At 37.0% G+C, this 22,589-nt stretch overlaps 1 protein-coding gene across 5 annotated transcripts in view; it reads right to left on the reverse strand.

The window, feature by feature from the left end:
* The window catches only part of KIDINS220 (kinase D interacting substrate 220), a 77,736-nt gene that overhangs the window by 32,471 nt on the left and 22,676 nt on the right, over positions 1–22,589 (reverse strand). For all 5 annotated transcript variants that reach the window (XM_064650486.1, XM_064650485.1, XM_064650484.1 and 2 more), the window contains exons 10-22: positions 21,230–21,328; positions 20,494–20,592; positions 19,337–19,514; positions 18,670–18,834; positions 16,610–16,789; positions 16,072–16,237; positions 15,489–15,640; positions 12,844–13,133; positions 10,492–10,632; positions 9,622–9,865; positions 9,365–9,453; positions 8,224–8,368; positions 6,493–6,655 (exon numbers count right to left, since the gene is read on the reverse strand). In XM_064650486.1, the coding sequence (XP_064506556.1) occupies positions 6,493–6,655; positions 8,224–8,368; positions 9,365–9,453; positions 9,622–9,865; positions 10,492–10,632; positions 12,844–13,133; positions 15,489–15,640; positions 16,072–16,237; positions 16,610–16,789; positions 18,670–18,834; positions 19,337–19,514; positions 20,494–20,592; positions 21,230–21,328 (2,111 nt within the window). The remainder of the gene's footprint in view (positions 1–6,492; positions 6,656–8,223; positions 8,369–9,364; positions 9,454–9,621; positions 9,866–10,491; positions 10,633–12,843; positions 13,134–15,488; positions 15,641–16,071; positions 16,238–16,609; positions 16,790–18,669; positions 18,835–19,336; positions 19,515–20,493; positions 20,593–21,229; positions 21,329–22,589) is intronic.

A 22,589-nucleotide genomic window follows, 5' to 3' on the forward strand; every position in this document is an offset into this window, starting at 1 on the left:
ACTAATTTAAACACATTTCTCTTCCAATTAAAGTAGCCTTTGCTGTTGTGCTTTATGCTGAATCTGATTTTTATCTCCTGCTGCAAACGTGCTCAAACCACATTTATTTGCCCAGGCTTTTTAAGGGCTTCAGCTACTGACTCTCATGTGCCTGAATAGGCTCTAGATGCAAGGTAACCTATAGCAATTCTGGGCATTCACACAAGCAGAACTGCTCATGTTGCAGGAACTTCAGGGGTAAAAATTCAGCCCATCCATAGTCTTTCAAGTGCTTACGAATTTAGCCAGTCACATTCTGAAATGCATTCCTGAACTCAAGAGGCACACAAGGTTTCACTTTCAGCTGTATAAACCTTACAGTTCAGCTACTAACAGCCCTAAGAAGTGACCAACTGGTAAATCTGTCATATTTAAAGAGCACTGGTTAGCTCATAGATGCAGAAACTCTCCCTAATATCTCCAGATTTCAGAAGTAAAAAAAGCCTACAGGCAACAGGGTTACAGAATCAGTTTAGTGATTTCTAGGAACATCTTTCAATTGACAAAGTACTGCAGAATTTGATTTCTGCTATGCTAAGAGGGATACAAAGAGATAAAATGTGTTCAGCAGATTATCTTACTTAGTGAGTCAACTTAATATGGAAAGGGACTGAGAAGACATTCCTTCCCATAAAATCAGCTTTAATAGCATGGCTTTTAATCAACAAGGTGGCAATATCAAATCCCTGACATCTTCAGCCTTAAGCAGTAGAAAATATCAAGAAACAAAGATGACCAAAACTCAGAGCCTCAAACTGAAGTGAAAAACTAAGGCTTTTGGGGAAAAGAAATGAATTAGTCAAATGTCTTAGACTGAGGGAGACTTGAGAAGAAAGGAGAAAGTATTCAAGCAAAACTAGGACTTGTCACTGCATAGGAAATAGGACAGTGATGATATTCACAGCAAAATCTGATGTGAGACTAGAGCTTTCCTCAGTCTCTTAAATATCTTTTCTACTTTGGTACAACCTTTTTAAAATGTGATGACTAGAAACTCTGGTGCTTGAAATTTAGAAAAATCACAGACTTGTATAATACAACACATTCCTTCTTTCCATTGCTTTGCTAGGAACTCCTAAAGACTGTTTCATTTTCTGACTGTTGAGAGGCACTGAACATTTTTCAGAGAAATCAGCAACAATTCATTAATTCCTTTCCTCAGTGCAGATTTACAGACCCTTACTGCATTAGCAGGATTATAGATGAGAGTATTTTCTCCAGTATGTTATGATACCTATATCAACAATGACTTTGATCTGCAACCTACTGATAACTACTTCCACAACTCTATGTGAAACAGTCATCCTGGTTATATCCCCCCACTGTATCTCCCCCCTCTGTCAGATCATTCACAGGTATGTCCAAGAACACAAGACTTATCTTTGGAAAGTTTACCTGTAAGTTTCTCACAAGACACATACTCCTATCTTTTGCTTCCTTCGTTTTCCTGAGGCAATCTTACCAAGTACTGTCTTAAATCTTAATACATTTAGATGTTCTTAGATCAAGATCTTGCTTAAAATTTCTTAAATTTCAAAATATTTCATTGCTTTCTTCATATGTTCATTGACTGTTGAGAATTCAGTTTCTTGAAACATATCTTCCTTCTACAAAAGCCATAGGGAATTTTCCCAGGATATAATTTATTTATATCAGGCACTGTCATTTATTCTGGTGTTATGGATGTTTCATTTGTCTTCACAAGAGAGCACATTCCCATGGCTGGCTAATTTACAAGTCTGAGAAATCTCAGTTGCACACATTCAACAGAAATTTGCTTTAATCTGACAACTTAATTCTCTTATAAAGTCATTTGCAGAAAGACCATTATTTTATTCCACTTCAGAGCTCTAAAAATTTGCCTTTTGCAACTTCTGCAGACCACTTTGGTTTAACTGACATTAGGAAGACTCTGTACAGCAACATGGAGGAGCACAACACAAACGTAGAGGAATATTAATTATATGTCACAACTATAAATAAAATGGTAAAGATAATTAAACCAGACCAGGATGAAGAGGTTGGTAATGACAATAGTGGGCTCGACCACAAGGGAACCTAAACACAAAAGGGGAAGGAGAACACAATAGACGAACTCAGAATTTAGAGCTTAACCTGGTAAGGAAGAGACTATATGAAAATCCTAATAATGAGAGATGACTTGAAAAGGCAACAGATAAACCCAGAGGAATAAATACTGGTACTAATAAGTGTACCAGCTGGAAAACTAGACCAAGGAAAGATCCAGACCAGCAGAGAGAGGGAAAGGCTGGAGGTGGGAGGACAGAAGTGAGACGACATGGCAAGTCCACTTAAGGAAGTAAAAAGAGTAAAGGCATTCTTTTTGAGAATACAGACTGAAAGCCAACAATGCAGATTCAACATTGTTTTAATTTCAAAATTTGTCACAGATACAAAGCATGGGATTGTTCCCCTCTATGAAAGAGTTACAGCATAGCAACATTCTACCTTTTAGTATAAGAGAAGTTAAGTGACTCCAATTCATAAAGATTCATAAAGGTATGCCTGTGCCAAAAATCCAAGTCTAATTTTCTTTGGGGCATTGTTTTGGTAGTCTTTTTTATATTTTTTAAAAACCCAGGGGAAAAGTTGCCAGTGTAACATTCAGTAGGTTTTTCCACATCTGCATAGTATGATACAGTGAAGATACACTTCTCCTGACAGAACTGTTTTCATACTCATCAATATTCACAGTCTTCACAGCATCTCCAGAAAACCATGAATTTATTTTCCCCAACAATTTTTCATAATAAGAATATATTAGTTAGCTTTTTCCTTAAAGACAAATTGAAGCACTGAGATATAGTTGTATGTGGTTAGTTACCAAACTGAGATATCCATTTTTTTCAGAGGACTCCACCAACTGAAAGCAGAGCTCCCAGTAGCTCCAGAAATAGCTCTGAACCCTGAGCGCTTAATATCAGCCTACAGAACCCTACGTTGTATGCCATCTCCCCACAGAGGCACAAGTACTGTCCAAGCGAAATGTACCATACAGGTGACTAGTCCAGCATCGCACAAACTCTGACAAATAGTTGTAGAGCGCCTTTCAGTTGTCTTAGTTTAGTTTTCCTATTGCATTCTTTGCAACTACAACAGCTAGCACTGAGACGTGACAGAAAATGGTCCTCTCCTTTATTACGGTTTGTAAATACAGTCTGCAGAATGAAATCCTGGAGCTGAAGGGGAGCGCGGGATGCGCGGGGCGGGCCGGGAGCGGCGGGGCCGGGGCTCGGCGGGCGCTCCGCCAGCGCCACCTGCCGGCACCGCCCCGCGCCGCAGGCGGGGAACGCGCCCCGCTCAGCCGCAGCTCCCACGGCGCCAGCGGCGCTGGGAGGGGAGCCGGGCACAACTGGGACACAGCAGGGACACAACGCGGGGTTCATTACCGCCTGTCAGTCATACCCTCAGTGCACACATGAATTATCTACTGTAACTCTTCAGCCCAAGGGAGCTGTAACAGACCAGCCCACTGTGCCAACCCTCTGCCCCACACAGTCAGCAGCAGAGAGTTCTCACTGCAAGGTAACACTGGTGATTCAAAAGCTTAACACAGGATATTTTAAAAGTTGGAAAAGCAACTATAATATCAAAGCATTTTCCGTATACAGAGAATGTGATCAAGTGTGAAACTCCTACACTTAACACAGAACCTACAAGATTCCTTTCATCCAAGGGAGACACTGAAGTGGCAAAACCAAAGACTTGGCGTTGTCACAATAAAAAGTAGTTTAATACTAACTATTCAGTTTTAGGAAAATTACACTCTTGCTCCTGCCCTAAAGTATCAAAATATTAAAAAAACCAAAAACCTTGCAGATGAAAAGGCATGAAAGAAGTAACACAAACTCAGCACAGGAACAAGCTGCAGAATTATCAAAATCTGGTATCTATTCATGGGACTCCAAATGGGAAAACTGCTCTATAAACTGGTAAAAGTTAGAAAACAGAAACTGAAGTTTTAAAAGAGGAACTAACTTTAAAATTATATGGAAACAGATATTTTAGCCAAGGCATTTCAAACAGTTGTAGATAAAAACAATAACAATGACACAGAAAGGATTATTTTGGATAAAATAATTTTTAGAGCTCTAGATAATTCCAGAGTTCACAGACCTTTTCATATTCAGTATACGGTAAAGATGATCACCCAAATCACCAGACAGATGAGATCTCAGCTTTGTTAATACTTTAGTAGAGTTATATCTTTAGTTCCTTACAAAGGTTAAATAGAAGTGGCTGAGACATCAATTCTCCTCCTGAGCACACAGCAACATTATTATTAGGAAACCTTTTTTTAACTGTTAAGTAGTCCAAGAAAGTAGGTCTTGTAGCTTTACATTTTAATATCAAATAATCCTGCTGGTATTTTTTGCTAAAGAGAGAATCCAGAATATTGGTCCTATTTTCTTTTTCCTTGTTTTCCTGGCATTCTAGGTAGAATACAAACAGCTTTACTTAGAAGATCACCACCTTCCCTTTTCCAACATACGGTACAGGGTTCTTCACTGTTTCTTCACATTATGTATTCTAGTTTTATATACTAAAAATTATCTATACACTTATAACTGTCAGTTATGACCTGTCAGTCTACTCAAGTGGCTGTATTACTTCCAAACACAACCTGCACAGCAAGAGGCACAACAACATAGCCGGAGTGTTGAACATCCTCCACACCTGAACTAATAAACCATGATACGCCCCAGCTGGCACCCCGTATCAACAGCTCAAGGGCCTGTACTAACAACAAACAGTACAGAACCCAAATAAGTCACTCACATTCAGTTGTGACTGTCCTTTCTTTTTCTTCATGTTCGTTTACTACAGATTTAACATCAGTTAATACTGGATTTATTAGTAGTCGTTTATGACTACAGAACAGGTCTCTAATATCTCCTTTGGTTTATCAGAAAATATAAACATTGTTATGTCTTGAAGACAGCTTTGGACTTTTATCATTCCAAAGTGATTTACTACTGTAGATGCTAATAATCAAAAAGCTGTAATAAGTTTGTTGGATATAAAAATACAAAATTGTGAAACATGCCACACAGCAAATCTAAATAAAGAGAAGAATGAAAAGCATGACAGGAGAGGGGATCCCTGATGATTCTGAATTATTGTACTTAGTTGATCATGTAAATGTTTGCAACACTAGTCGTGTGAACCCACAAAGCAAAGCTGGGTTCCCATTACTTCATATTTGGTTTCACAGGTGCATTACACTCACAGAGGAAATGCAAAATCCAGAAACTGGATCCATGCTCTAGAGGAAAGTGTTTTCTAATCATGCACTTATTTGCCTCTGAAATGTGGTATTTTGGAAACAATCTCCCAGCCAGAAGATACTCCAGTCTACTACCTGCCCTCTTAGTCTGTCTTCAATCTTTAGCCTCATCACGTCCAGTGCACTCTTGTCTTACCTTCTGGGCTGTCTGTGTCCAGATCTTAACCTCGCTTCAACTTTCCTTTCCTAATACAACTCATTCAGTCATTTTTGCCATCCAATCCTAATTCCGTTCTCAACACTTCAACCATTTCCAGCCCACCTCAGACCCTCATCCAGTTCATCTTCTCCTATTCCTTGACTTCCAGTGCAGGGCACACTTCCAAAATTTTCTCTCCAAGTTCATTCCCCTGGACCCTGAAAAGTCTCTAGATTTTCTGGTAACTTGTTCAGTCACAGTCTTCCCTCTTTACCTCAGCTGTTCTTTTCCTCTGATCTCAATTGTTTCTTACCCTTCTTTCTTCTCACTGACGTCCATTCTCAGATTCTGTTTTTCTCCTATAGGCCCAACTCTCAGTCACATTCTTTTTTTCCATTCCTCCCCACTGTCATCAGGTCACAACCCACAAGTACCTTCACACAAGCACACACGTGTCCTGTACTCACTGGCAACACAGGGACCATTTGTTCTCAGTTGCAATACCTAGACAGCTCTGTTGGATAGCAACTTGTACCAGAAATGGAGAAAGTCATGCTTCATTTTTCCACTCCTTAACTGCAGCATATGGCACTGCCATAGCTCCAGGCACACTTGCATGAAACCTTCAGAGACTTTGATCAGTAAGGGCAGTTTCTGCAGAACTTACTTCAGACTAACAGCAGGAAAAAAACCCCAACTTCTAGCTTGGCCAAGGTAAAGATGAAAATTTTGATATCAAGAGACAGAAGCACAGCTAGCTACCTGTGAAAGAATTCCAGTATAGTTCTCTTTGTTTTAAATACAAAGCATTCATTTATATATGGTTCATCCAACAGCAATGAAAGTCACCTAGAAGATTTCAGAAGTTAGCAGAAGAGAGTAAGATTGTGGAAATTTTAGATTACAACATGATAGCTGTTTGAAAGCCATGTTATTCTAATCATCATTAATAATGATCACTATTTTAATCCCTGAAAGTGCATACTATTACCAGAATAATGCCTACCTCTCATAGATAGTTTTTAAAGTCAGCTGATCTGGAACACCTTCAGTCTCTTCAAGATGCAGGATGAGCCATGATGTTCTGTATGGCCACTGCTCTGTGAGATTGATCCAACTAGCCAATCTATCCCAGTTGAATGTGATCTGATTAGCTCTCAATAAACGACCTAATATAACAGGAAAGGAGAGAAGAAAACACAGAGGATTTTTTTCCCTTTTGAAAGACACCTCTTTTTTCCTCAAAGTAACAGCTATGTAAGTACTTTAATCTGATCTGTGAACTTTCTGCTATTATATTTTTAGCTCAGTAAATTCAAAATCATCTCATTCACATCTAAAAATATCATTTTACAACCTAATAAAAATTCCTGCAAATACTGGTCAGAATATGAGACTCTCCAAAACCGTCAGGTTAAACACTAATTATCATCATGTTTCAGGTGAAGTTTAACTTACTTCAACAAAACTCAATAAGGAATTTCACACAGCATTAATTTCTCAATCTAAACACAGAAATTCATGTGAATACATTGACAGATTTTCTACACACTCACATATGAAATGTGGTCAAAACAAGTTAAGCATACAACTGCCAACTTCAATAGCCAATACAGTAAAATTCAGAGCTATAAAGAAAGGACTGTTTTATATTAATAAGGTAAGGTATAAATTACAAAAAAGGTTATTTAAAAAAACTCAGAAAAAGTTAAGGCTACAGTTTATGCATTTGAAGTTTAGCAAATTTTCTAGAACTTCTTTATCAATACTGGTAATGACATGTAACTTGCAGCCTGAAGGCTCTGCTCATGAAATCATGAAGCTGTTCATGAAATCATCCTGTGTAACCACACATTATACTGCATTAAAAGTGTTCTTGCAAGGTTTCTTTTTCATTTAATTTTACAATTAACAGTTTGTGATTTTGTTATAGTTTTATATCTGTACTACAATTTGTCAAAACAAGACATTTCATACTACAAATTGCAATGACAAAGCCAGGACAGCGCACACTTATTTAAAAGATTAGTTCAGAATTTTAGATCTGTTGCAGATTTATGCTCTTAACTATAAACAATGCAAAAAGTAACTCAATTTGTTTTTTCTGAACCAGTTAGCTGTAGGGTTACTCAATGCCTTTTAGTGTCTGTAATAGAAAAGACAGTAAATAATCATTCCCTATTCACTTACTACGTAAAACATGATTTTATTAAACCTCCATAAATCCTTTTCCAGTTATTTGGAATACAAGTCCTGATTGTATTTTGTCGAAGAAAAACAGGTCCGAAAATGCTTTCATCAGCCCCACACAATCATTTAGAGAAAAATTATTCCAAATATCCATAGCAGAAATGAACAGGATACATACCTGGTTTTCCCTCACAGCTTACCTTTTCAGATATCATCACTACAAGCTTTGTTCACACCAAAGTGTTATGAAAATGAAAAATGTATTTTTCTTACCCCACTTCAAAATTTAAAAATACGAAACTTTCTAAAAAAGTAGACTAGAATCATTTTCCTCCCAACTGAAGTCAATATTCTGTAAGTTCTTCATAGACATAGAATGGTCTACAAGCTTTTCTCACACTCTAGAAGAGTTTGCTTCAGGAAGATTTTCAAAATCAACACGTGGACTGACTTGTTAGATTTAGTTTACACACTAAAAAGTCTGAGTGTAACTACAAGCAGCCAAAACACAACACTGGTTCACTGTACACAACCATGTCACACTTACCTGTCACTGAAACAATATTTAGCAATCTTCTCATGGTCTGGGGGCTGATATCACTGAACCAATCCTCTGTAACCAACAGCTTGGTCAAATCAAAAGACATCTGGCGGGTAATGGTACGCTGCATCTGGCGTCTTCGGTAAGTATCCTGATAATGACACAAAAAAGCAAAGAATATTGATTGGTATCAAAATGTTTTGTGTATTTGAAATACTTCAGTTTTACCTGATTATAAAGTTAGAGCTTTTGTGTCCGTGAGGCTGACATGAAATATCAAATGTATTTATCAGAACTTAATTCTGATTCAGCTGTGTAACAGCTGAACGTGATTTCCACAGAAGCCAAGAAGTGGTAAGAGTTACACATTTTACTTCCACATCAATTCTGAGAGGGTAAAATAGATTGACACAGAACTATTTTGTAAAAAGTTTAATAATTTCAGTATTGCCATCATCTTTTCCTACTGTGCCTCTAAACTAACTGCATTTTAAAATTAAAGTGACTATCAGGTTCCTCTGCTACATAACTCCACAAGTCTCTACCTATGGAAGCTCAAAAACCTCAGAATCCTCAGACTCTGAGTTTTTTGGGGGGTTTTTTGTTTGTTTTTTTTTTGTTGTTGTTTTTTTTTTTCCACAATTTTGGAGATCCCTTTTATTCAACCACCTTCTGATTTTATGTAAAGATGCGAAAACAGAGCAGAAAGCAAGAAGAAAGCATGGTGGACATGTTGCACTACAAATCTAGTACTTATTATTTGAAATTCCACAATTACTGCCCCTTGTTGCAACATCCTGCAATAAAGTGATACCAGGCTTACACAAAAAATATCCAAAATATACATACATACATAGATCATAGCTACTACCAGATTTGCTGTATCATCTCAGTGTTCACAGAGAGCTGAATTTAATTTTTGTGGAAATGAACACTTTGGTGAGCAAGCACGCTTCTTCCTCTTTGACAAAACATCAGTCTACTAATTTAGGAATGTCCTTTTCCTACATGGATCATTTATAGAAGTTTCATAAGAACGGTTTGGTAAGTCTTTCACGTTGGTATCATTGAAAATGTGAAAGGAAAAAAAAAAGAAAAGAAAAAAGGTTTTACCAATATCTCTATGTAGTCTAAAAATCTTTCTCACCCGCCTATTGAGAGCAGTTTTGCTACCAAGCTTGGTCATGTCTCCAAGACTGTTCTGAGAAACTCTCCTGTCAACCTCTTCATGCAATCCTATGGAAGGGAAAGAACAGGTGGGCATTTTCTCCATTCGTATACATTCGACTGATCTATAAAAATAACACTAATGACCTGTCAATTATTTAAACAGTTTGTTCCAAACCTTAGATTCTTGGATCATTGGTTTTGTAACTCTTATATCATCCTCTTGTATAACCTTACCTGCATTATCTGTGTAAGGAATGTCACCATTGGTTGTTGAAGCCACCATCAGTTTTTTTGCATTACTAAGCCCTCGGCTATTCAGAAAAACAGGCAAATGGACTATGTTTCGCATGTAATCATGTCCATTTATGTTTGAATCACGGAGAACACTGTTGAGATTCTGGTTAATAGCTTTTATAATAATGTGTGGGTCACTTGCAAAAATAGCAATAAATGGGCCTTTTGAAAACAAGACTCGCACCTGTAAAAAAGTAGATATTACAGCTTGTTAACAATAATTAACTGTAATTGTGGATCTTTTGAACATCTGATTCAATATTTTATATTCATTCTGTTCAAGTTATAAACCTGAGAGGCCAAGAGATGTATAGAGATGTCACCTTCTTCAATACGAGATACCTAATGTTAGGAACTTACCCACAACTTGAAATAAGCATATTTGACAATTTAACTGTAGTAGTTATGGTGGAAGTCATCACCAAAGAGGTATCATGCAGAGGTATCATGTCCCAGCCCCCACAAATACTGAGCATCTAAGCATTTTTCATCTAATGGGTAACTACAAAAAACCCTCCAAACATTGTAAGTTTGTTTCAACAGGATAAATACTTTCAATAGTTTACAACCGATTATTTCAAAACTTTTCAAAAGTACTAACGTGATTTAATTGTCAACTTTTCAAACTCACTACTCTTAGCATTATATTTATGCCAGTGTGCACAAAGTGGCACAATGTACACATAAACCTACTACAATATAGCCTTCTTTTTACAGAAAATACACAATAACTGCACGTATCCGAGCTCATCTATGGAAGAGATCATTCATATGATCCAGAGATTATCCTTAAAAAATAACCCAACTCACAGTATCAAGCATCTGTAAAACTTTGTCCTGTTCACAAGCATCCAATCCATCAATAATTACAACAAGCCTCGTCTGGTTCTGAGTGAAGCTGTCAATGGTTTTTGCCATTTTGGCCATCAGTTCCACTTCACATTTCAAAACCTATAAAAAGGAAAAGCAAAGAAGAAAAAGACATCTCTATAATACTTTAACTCATAAAAATATATAATTCTTTTTGCAGATTGCTACTTCTCCCAAAAATGCTTCAATAAGATTACAAGAATAAATTTACAAATACTCAAAGTGAAAAGTCCTAAGATATCACTTCCAACATTTTAATTTCTTATTTGCACAAAAATGTACAGCTTAAACACATATTTCACTTTGAAGTAACAAACTATCCTTATTTAAATTCCATTACAATGTTATTTAAGAAACTAATATTCACACACTGTAAAACAGTATTTCAAAAGTAAATAAAATAAAAGAGTATTTGTAGCTTCAGCGAGTCCTCAAAAATTGCTTGGCATAAAATGTACACTAAAATTTTCCATCTGCCTTCCAGCCAAGCACATTATGCTATTACTCTAATGCTCAGTCATTCCTATTCAAGATATGCAATGCAATTTGTTAAGCTTTTCAACATTGTTGCACATTTAACACCCACCCTTAAGAGAGAAACAAAGGTGGAATTTGCCTGCCCTAATTTCACCAATTAACAGGTAGACATTAGAATCTGACTTATTCATCACTAGATTCATCTTGAATGTGCACATTAAGACGACATAAAACAGATGAACAACTCTCTGGAAATACCCATTTTTCTTCTTTGACATCAAAGGGTGAACTTAATTCCTAAAAGGCTGAAGTTACGTCAGATAAATACCACTCAAAAAACAACTGTCAAGAAACACAGTACCAATACAAATAAGGTTTTCTGTGCTGCAAAAACACGGCACCAGGCATGCTGGCATCAGGCAGGATTCACCCTTCTCAAAACAGGAGAGTCTTTGCCCAGGAGCGAGCAGGGCTAATTCACAGAGCCTTAAACTAGACATGACAGGGGAGGGGCATAATATCAGGCTTGCCCATGCCAAGCTGTGCGATGATATATCAAGGTTAGTGGGACGCACTGCTAGTGAGGGCCCTCTCTGCTGGAGCACTGGAGCACTCTTGAAGTCTTATGGCAGCATGGCCAGTAGGTCCAGGGAGGTGATTCTGCCACTCCACTCTGGTGAGACCCCACCTGGAGTGCTACAACCAGCTCTGGGGGCCTCAGCACAGGAAGGACATCAATGTATTGGAAAGAGCCCAGAGGAGACCACAGAAATGATTACAGGGCTTGAGCACCTCACCTATGAGGAAAGGCTGAGAGAATTGGCACTGTTCAGCCTGGAAAAGACTCTGTGGAAACCTTTATTGTGGCCTTCCAGTACCTAAAGAGGGCCTATAAGAAAGATGAGGACAAACATTTTGGCAGGGCCTGTTGCGAGAGGACAATGAGAAATGGTTTTGAAAACTGAAGGAAGGTCGATTTAGATTAGATATAGAGAAGTTTTTTTATTATGAGGGTGGTAAAACTCTGGCACAGGTCCCAGAGAAGTTGTGGATGCCCCATCCTTGGAAACATTCAAGGTCCAAGCAACCTGATCTCATTGAAGATGTCCCTGCTTGTTGAAGGGAAATTGGACTACTTGACCTTTAAAAGGCCCCTTTCAACTCAAATTGCTTTATCATCAATGAAAAATATTTGCACATATATTTACAAGATATTAGCTGTAATCTACAGAGGTAACCACCATGATGCTAAATTTTACTTTCAAATAGGAGCATATAGGAGATCTGATGACAGCCTGATGGGTATAGTTTTTATCAGTTTATAGATATAACCCAGCAAAACAATAGTATTTTCTACAATTTTTCATTTAATATGTGGACTGTCTTGGAATGTTCTTTCAGTGCTAAAATTCCTTTCTTAATAAAGAGGTCTTGCTGACAGACAAAGCTGGGCTTTGTTTTTCACCTGAAGAAGATTCAAAAAGTTATTCTTTCTAGTCTTATGATCTAGAGTAAACTCTAAATACTAATAGTTTAGAACAATTGTTTTCCTAGTACCTTCCTCACAGCAAAAAGAAAATCAGAAAACTGAAAACTTAATCCAAATTTAACACTCCTGATTGAGCAGACAGGTCTCATACACTAAGCACAATTACCACTGGCACAGAAGTGTTCCCATCAGTAAAAACTCACCAAGTCTCATTCTCCAGTTGTGAGACTTGGCCTGATTAAATAAATGGTATCCCATCTTAAGAATGCTCCATGTTTGGGGGTTTGTTTCAATTATTTTACTGGTCAATTCACATAAATGCTTACCTTCATGAACCCCTCACTTTTCAACTTGTGAAGCTTGGAGGCAGCATTGTGAAGGCGCTTTCTCTGAGAATTCAAAACTGAATCCATCACTTGCCACCACGTGCGGCAATTCAAGAAAAAGGCCAAACCAACAATACAGGTCACTGTTATAAGAATAACATTCACTGTCATGTTGGCTGACTCCACATTAAAAATCGCCAGCAGGGCAATCGCAGAAACAACGCAAGACAAGATAAACAGGAAAATCACAAAGGATGGGAGGCAGCACGTTTTCTTCCATTTCTTTTTACCTAGGAAGCAAGTATTTGCTGTTAGAATGAATATACAGCGCAGTGACAGTTGAGTACAAAATTAACTTGCATACTTCTCATAAAACACTAACTTGTAAAAGCTTACTGCAGTATTACCACCCAGCCACAAACCTATGGAAAAAAATTATCTACTATTTGCCACAATTCTTGGAAATTATGAAGCGGAGATATTCCTTGAATCTTCAGTTTATTTCCATTGTTTCAGGAAACCCAGAATGGATGGAAATGACAATCATTAAATAGATTTCATATCAGTGTTATCACTCCTTTTGTGGCATCTCTCTGTAAAGTGCATTTACATAAATAAATCCTGGGAAAACAGTACAGTAACTACTCAGTTTTAAACTGGAACCTGGTAGTTACATAATCTAATAGTAATGGTGCCATCGGAGAACTAAAACAAAATTGCAAGCTGCAGCCTGAGACCATCCCTTCTTGCACACCAAAACATACACAAATGGGAGGACACATGGTTTGGACAGGGCCTCAGAAGAGAACACAGAATTCCTGACTGTAAGTGGATTGATAAGGAAGAGACAAAGAAATACTGCAGTTGGAGCTTAGCACAGCTAAATCAGTGATCAAAGAAACAGCATTTTCCAAAGCAGCAGCCTCTGCCTTTAGGGCCTGTACACATCCAGTGGTGTACATACCTAGAAGATTGCTACCTTCTCTACACAGTTGTTGACAACAAAGAACAGATCACAGAATGACCTGAAGCAAAATGCTGACAGCTAAAAACCAGCATTTGAACTGGAATGGAAAAATCAAATTCCAAATATGCTACATTGAAAGAGTATCCAAGGTTTATACATGGCCTATGTATGATACTCTACTGGGGCATGAGCTGGAAAGGTCTTTCACATCACTCACATACGTGACACAAAGGATTGTGCTGCAGGATAAAGAAACAGAAATGCATAATGACAGGAGTGAGGGGCAAGAAATAAAGAACAACAGCTCAGTTATAATTACATTCAGTTCTAGACATACTGAAGCAGGAATGAAACCTTCCTCTTGTTAGAAAGAGACACACTTGGATTAGAGAGACACATAAGAATCAACAATGAAATGACAATTGAACAGGCTTGTCTGCAAGTTTACAGATGTAACAAAAATTTAAGATATAGAAGACTAAAAATAAGCCTACATGGAATTTCTATGAACATCTAGAGACAATAAACGTATGACCCTGCACCTGAAAACGAGAGAAAAGGAGATGATGTGCAAAATCACCAAATAGATAAAATAAATTTTAAAAATCAATTAAATAATTAGAAATAACACGGAAAGGCAACAGAGCCAAGGAATGCAAGAGAAACGTAAGATTAAAAATGAAAGGGAAGACATAATTACTGCACTTAATCACAAGAAGCCAGCACTACGGTGCCATTCCCAAGACAACTTTGGCAGAAATCACAGCATCATGAAAGCCATTTCACTGAGGTTAAGGAGAAGAACTGCAGAATGCCTAACATGGAAAAAAAGGGTGAAAAATTGCACACGTCCCTTTCATAAAGAATATGCAGTTAATTTCAGAAAGAACAATGAAGAGTAAGTTGTGTTCAGCACATAGCTGAGCATAGCAAACAGCATGTTTTTCCCACCCTCTGCAAGACAGAAGCATCTAAACATTTCACTTTGTGAGAGGAGACAGCATCTAACAGAGTCCTCAATTTGTGGACAAGGGAAAATTTAAACAAGAAATAACTGACTGAAATTGAACTCAAAGTACAAGTAAGTCCTCAATTAATTGAAAGTTACCATCTAGAAACTCTTTCTTCACAATATCACTCTGCCTATTTTTTTTTCCAGAAATCTACATATGGAACAGAAGAAAGCTTGTTCCATTTGGATCAAGCAGGAATATTTCTTCCCATCTTACCACAACTGATAATAGCAATTCATATCTTTGGACCAACATAGTCTACACATTCATTATTTCCTAGAATAAGTAGTGGTCACTCATAAAAGCTCTAAATTAAAATCTAATAAACTAAACCAACTTCTCTTAGCAATACACAAAAGCATACTTTTCCCTTTACCTGACTCAGACACAATGACTTAATTGCTATGGAAATATGCTGCATCTACAAGGATGTAATGTGAATATACATTTCCATAGGCACTTCTAAAAACAATATTTCATAGAAGATATTCCTTTATTATATCAATAAAATCAAGATTAGCAGAGAAAATGGGGTATTTTTCTCTCTAAAAATTTCTGCATGGCTACAACAATTTCTAAAAAGAGCTTATAAAGCAAAAAACAGAACCCCTGGTAACAGTGCACTGAAATGGAATAATCGGAAATGTCATTCAGGTAGAAAAAACCTTGTGTATCTTCTGTCTTGAAAACTCGAAATAGCCTTGTTGCTAAGAAACCAAATTCCCTTTCACATGCATCAGAGAGGGTAGCAATCATCTCAGCCAATGAAGTTTCTCCACCTACACTGGACAGTCTATTGTAGTCGGTAAACAAAAATCTGAAAGAGAAAACACATGTATTTTGTATACTTTAGAAAGCTTAAAGTATTTTCTGGCAACGAAAAAAAAAATCTTGCTGCATCTCTGCAGCCAGAAGTTTTTTTCAAGTGGTACAAAATATGCAATAAGCTATATCAGAAAATTCTTATTTTGTCTGGTACAAATTTTTATTAGTCCAAGAGTCAAAACCCCTAATTCCAAAAAGCAGTAACTTTCATCAACATAAGCAGATTGTTTTTCTTGAAAACACTACTATCTTCTTCACATTGAAAAGTTTAACTTCATGATCTTCTAGGGCTACTGTTTTTCAAACATGAATCTCAACAGCTTCTCATATGAAGATAAACATGCACATTAAAATACACAGTTTGAGAAGTATCAGAGTGAATCTGAATGAGTCATTCATGAGTAAAGAAATGAAATAACTAACCTGACAGGTAAAGCTTTAGTGGTTTGCTCTGGTAATTCTGGTGGGTTCACAAACATGAGTTTGAGAAGCAACTCTAAATATCCAACATGTCTTGCCAACCTTGTACTTAACACCCAGGCCCAGTTCCATCTCTCTCCTTCTCTTCGGCCACCAAAGTAAATTACAGCTAAAATATTAAAAATTAAGAAGATGTTATGGCTTCACTTCAGTCAACATTCACAGCTGAAAGAACCATGAAGTTTGAACACATGAAGCATGGAGTTCTGTAAAAAAGGTTAATGACTTTTAGCAGTTACGGCTAAAAATGAGAATGGTAAGATTAACCCAATGAAATTAACATTTGAAATTCTTCTTTGTTTTCCAGAATGCCTTCTCACAAATCATATGCAAAATACAAGGAAAGGGTCCAAAGGGGTCTTATTTTCTACAAAACCATTTAGTAATTTTTTTTCTGAATCACAAAGCAGATCTACGAAACAATATTTAATTCAAAAAATAGTTAAAAACCTTCACAAACTTCATATAAAATAGGACTTACTAAAGAAAATGTAAAGAACTGCTAATAAGCTGAGTGACACTGCTATTCCAAGCTTTGCATCCACTGTGAAAGCAAGCAATAAACCCAGACCTCCACACAGCAGAAGTGTGAGGAATACAATAAGCCAGGAGAACTGAAACAGAGGTTCAATCTGCTGTCCTGCAAAAGTCTTCATTTCATCTAAAACAAAAAGACAAAGACCAGTTAACATGTGAAATAACTCTAGAACGGATCATATTTGAAAAGAAACACTTTTTCAGTAGATTGTATAACTTATCTCTATTACTGATCCAAAGAAATACAATGGATGCTTAAATTCTTCTTCACACATTAGTGCAAAACCCAAAATTTTTATCCATGCAATGAATGAAAACCTTTAAATACACACTACTCACACTCTTTGCTGTAGTTTTTCTACTTTTAAAAGCATATTGAAAGTCATGTCATTTCCTATCCTACTTCAAAAGTGTAAAACACGTTTTCTGACATCAAGAAAAATAAATCCACCACATCTGTTGAAAAAAATCCACCCAACCTCCAAAATCTCCACCATTGAAACATGGACTACATTCCTTAAATAGTCAGATATAACAGTACAGTTGAAGGCTTCAGCATTTATTTCTGTTTGGCGATTCCTATTTAGTAACACAGAAATTCATGAAGAAACTTATTTACAGATACACAGTCCAGAAAAAAAACATGAATGAGGAAGAAAACACTGAAAAAGTGTTTTAAACATGTTTTAAACATGTTTAAATGTGTTTTAAATATGCTCACCTGCAATAAACATCACAGTCAAAATCAACATGTTTCCTGTTTATAACATGGGGCATGAGGCAAACAGAATGAATGCAGAGCCCCCATTTTGGCTAATATAGAAGTTTTTAAAAACAGAGAAATCACAGAAAATAAGAAACAACAAGACAGGTAAAGGTATTCTCAATTACTGTGTCCAGTTCTGGGCCCCTCAGTTCAGGAAGGATATTGAGGTGCTGGAGGAGGTCCAGAGAAGAGCAACAAGGCTGGTGAAGGGACTCAATCACAAATGCTATGAGGAGAGGCTGAGGGAACTGGGGTTGTTCAGCCTGGAGAAGAGGAGGCTCGGGGGAGACCTCATCACTCTCTACAACTCCCTGAAAGGTTGTAGCCGGGGGGGGTTGGTCTCTTCTCCCAGCCAGCTATCAGTAAGACAAGAGGCCATGGTCTTAAGCTCTGCCAGGGGAGGTTTAGGTTGCATATTAGGAAGAAATTCTTTACAGAGAGGGTAATCAGACATTGGAATGGGCTGCCCAGGGAAGTGGTGGATTCTCCATCCCTGGAGGTTTTTAAGATGAGACTGGATGTGGCACTTAGTGCCATGGTCTGGTAACCACAGTGGTAGTGGATCAAGGGTTGGACTTGATGATCTCTGAGGTCCCTTCCAACCCAGCTGATTCTATGATTCTACATTGAAACATCTCAGAAAAGCATCCTTTGTTAGAAAAAGCTAAAACTGTAAATAAGTTGCCTATTTCCACTGGGGAAAATATTGACTCACTTCATACACTGTATTTGCTTCCCTCTGTCATTTCAGATCAAAAAGCTTCAAGTAAATAAGAGGAAAGGGGAAGAAAACTAGATGTAAAGCAATTATGCTACAGAGAATAAAATATGAATAGCCTGAAATTGTTTAAACTTAAAAAAAAAAAGTCACATAGGTTGCACAACAAATAAATACTGCAGCAGAAGAGGCCTGAATCTGATTTGACACTCAAACAGGCCCTGCAAGGCATATTTTGGCAGCCAGACTTTCAGTTATACTTAAAGGATAGATTCACTGCTGCAGGAAACTCACAGGGCAATAGACAGCAACACTTAAAAGACTGTCTTGACATTGTATAAATGAACAAAGTAGTCTATGGAAGAACTAACCACAGCAGAATTTAAATCCTTTCATCACAGAAACAGAGACCAGATACAACATTACACAGACCAACAATTCTCGCAAAAACTAATTACTCCCATGTAATGCTTTCTATAGACAGATTGGAACCTACAAAAAAGGCTAAATCAAGTTTTACCTTCCAGTTTCTTGAGCAGGAATGATTTTCCACTTCCCCACTGTGCATATAAGCCTACACAGATAGGTGGCTGCATGGTTGGTTCACTAAGAATATCAGCCAGAGCACTGCTGTACAGATCATAACCCAGCATGTCACCATCAGATTCCGTGGGAGACAAGTGTCCTGCAATACAAACACTATATTACACAACTTTGCTTTAAGAAAACTCTTTCAATATGACAATTTTCAGACATAAAGTCACAACAGGTTCACCCATATTCACTCCTCCCATATAACAGCTGTTATTATTGATACATTCCTGTTCATAGGAATTTTAAATCATTCACATAAGTTACATAATTATCACAACTATTAAAGCTTACAAGACTCAAAATCCAAAATCACATAAAGTCAAAGAAAGTCATTCCTACACAAGCAAGGTCCAAATAAAAACAAAGTGATCAACAGAAGTTGCAAAGTATCTCGTGTCAAAAATCAAAAATAAAAGGCATGTTTGACCTTTGTTAGGCTTTCAGAATGTAGAATTTTTTTGCCAACTGATTATTTTTAAAGCTTTCCCATTAGTTGCAACATTAAAAAAATCTGTTACCACTTTTCAATAGAGAATTGAATAAACTGGATTCTCAATATATGAGTGATAAAAAAACCAAACGCTTATACTTACTGGCACCAAATATCTGTGTTAAAATACTCTTCTGGTGGCTACAGTCAATATTGTAAGGTGTTTCTCCTGTTTTGTTGGGTCTATACAGCAACCGACCATCTTTCGGATTTCTTAAGAGTAATTCAGCAAGTTTACGGCTTCTTCCACGAATAGCAATATGAAGTGGAGTATCTCCTTTCTGCAATTAAGTGAAAAAACAGTAATATCTAACATGATTATTGACAAGATTATTGACAGACCATATGGTCCACATCATTTCAGATGTATTATTTCCTTGAAATACATCTTAAAGCACTCAAAAGCATCAATGTCTTACAGCAAACATTTTTCCCCTCAAAAAAGCATTACAAATGTTTCAGAAAAGACACATGAAAAAGCAGTTCTTAGAACGCTAAATCTAAGATACTGTCTATTTTTTTAAATGCTTATATTAATGTATCTTAAGGTTCACAAAAATATCTTAAGGTTCATGAAAACTAGTCACTATTTAGAAACCAGTGTCTACTAGGAAATTCAGAGACTTGTTCAGAACAAGAAATAATGCTTGTTAGAGTTGTTTCAATGTCTGCTCAGAATTCTCAAAAAAACTTTCCAGTAAAATCTTTTTTATTACATCAACATTAATACTTGTATGCCCTAAACATAACACTAGGAGATTAAAAAAACTATCAAATAAATGTTTCTGTAACTAAAAGGCTAACAGTCAGAGTAGGTGATGCATAAAGAGACAGCAACAACCACTTGTATTTGTCCTTGGCATTGCTAAGTTTAATGTCCATTAATCAAAAACTAACATTAGTGACAAATAACATTTCTTTATGGTCTTTTTCAAGTGCATTAAGAATTAACTTATCTGTGAAATTTTTATTCCTGGCCTGCATTTTTTTCTTTTCAAGTTATTAAGAGCACTCTAATACCAAAAAACCCCCAAACAATAGAACAATAATATATTAATAGTGGAAACACATTTACATTTAAGTATTCTGATTTATTTAATTATTAAACACATGGGAGACTAAGCATTTAAGTATGATGGTCTATTTAATTATTAACATATGGGAAGCTCTCTTTCTGTAGCCTCAACAGCTCTCTACAAAATCTTGCTGCAAATCTAAAATGATTAAATATACTAAAATAAACAAATTAATATTCTTTACCTTGTCTACAGCTGAGACCTTGGCTCCTTTGTCCAGAAGAAGCTCTACTATTTCAATATTCCTCATCTTGGTTGCCTTTATAAGCGGTGTTTCTCCGTCCTAAAATGGAAAAGTAGGCCTAATAAAAATCCCTATATACTCAAAACCAAGACAAAAATAGTGATTGGGTAAGAAATTAAATCCAAAACTTTTAAGACAATTTTTATTTAAATATGTTACTGTGCAAGTAACAACACTTCAGCACTTATGTTTGTGAAAAAGTACCCCAGACCTAGTATTTGATTAGAATCAAAGAACAAAATACTAATAGAGAAAGACAAAATCCAGATATAATACAAGGCATTTGAATAGACCTCAATGCTGTGCATACTACTTCCTCTTTTTTTTTATTGCTGCACATACAATAGACAGTGGCCCAAGGTCATGCTTAGTAATATTAGAAGCCTTTTTCCCCAGTTTCTAGTAGCACCTGCTCTCTAGTTCTTATTGCTGGTTATGTGAATGATGCTGAGGTAAAGAATCCACATGTTCCCTGCTATCACAGATTTAATAGGAAATCATATTTATGGGGATATCACTAGTGCTAAAAATCTGTATTTTAGAAAAAGATTTATTTTTTTTTTTACAGCGTGCAAGGTACCAACACTTCCCAAAAACTGAATTTAATATAATCTTAACATCACATAGGAGCTGAGAAAATATGTTAAACAAAGCAATTCAATTAAAATTCTGTTACCTTGGTACATGTTTCAGTATCAGGATTGCATTGCAAGATATCCCTCACCATTGTAGCATTTCCTTTCTCAACTGCCCAATATAAGGCAGTTTTATTATCCTGAAAAAAAAAAAGAGTATTAAATGCTAACAGTATCTTCATTCATTTGGATAAATTTCATAAACTGCACATAAGGTACAGCCATAATATATTGAAAATAGCATATAAGACAGCAAATTTTAGCACAGCTCAGGGCAAAGGGAAAGGCCACCAAATCCAATTGGCACAACAGTATAATTTGCAGGGAGGATGAAAATCTAGCAAGAGAATACAAATCTATTTTAAAAACCCCTGTGCAATGTATTAAGATGCTTTAACAATCCTAGCAGATTTAACCTGTCTTGAAACTGTCTTGAAACAGTTTCAAAAACTACATATAAGTATTCAGTTTTAACTCAAATATAAAAGTTTTTTAATAAAATAAAATAACTTTTTTTCATAGGCCATGCAAGCTGGAAGGCTGTAAAAGTAGAGGGACATGAAAGTCAACATAAAGTACCAGAATGCTGATCAGCCAGACATTGTATCACCAAACCAGAGAGAATGGTTCAGAGCTGCAAACCTGCTTGTGTCATTAATTTTTTCCTCCAGTCATGTGTGTTGCCCCAGAAAGTCTCCGTGCCTGCAATTTTTAGCCTAGCAACTGCACCATGACTCTTTCTGTTTGAGGCATACTTGTGTAGACATTTAAGAAAAGCCTCTGAACACACACCTGCTTCCAAGCAGGAACGTCAAAGTACCCCTTGCAGCCTTCTACTTGCTTGCTTCTTTCATTTGCAACTCTTCCTCTTTCACTCATGGGCTTCACAGTAAACTGAGTTTAAAGCCTTTCTCAGCAGTTTAATAAGCCTGGTCAACTAAGATTTCTTTCCTCTCTGGTCACTTGTGTTTCATCTTCTCTATCCCTCTGTCAGCTGGTTTCCAACAAGACACAACCCTGAGGTGCTCAACTTCTCAATAGCAACATCAGCTACACAGCCAGGCATGGGTTTGCCAGATGCTCCCAGCTGGGCCCTTCCCCTTACTAGACAGGCTGAGGAGAACATCACCTGAGCCCTCCACTGCCCCAACACTCACTCTTGAGCCCTATGTTTTATTTGCTGAAGGTACCCACCAGCTAGTGACCATATGAATGAATCATCAGCAAGGAACACAGTTGCTGGAAGGCTGGACAAGACTCAGCAACTTTTCTGGACCATCACAAATGTGGGCAGTTAACACTTCTCCCCAGAACAAGTCTGGCTGGCAGGCAGCTGCTGCAATGCCAAACAGCAGAGGAGTTGCTAAACATTAGTGCTCATCTCTGATTCTGAAACTGCTG

The sequence above is a fragment of the Pseudopipra pipra genome, chromosome 3, assembly GCF_036250125.1.
Source record: "Pseudopipra pipra isolate bDixPip1 chromosome 3, bDixPip1.hap1, whole genome shotgun sequence".
NCBI lineage: Eukaryota > Metazoa > Chordata > Aves > Passeriformes > Pipridae > Pseudopipra > Pseudopipra pipra.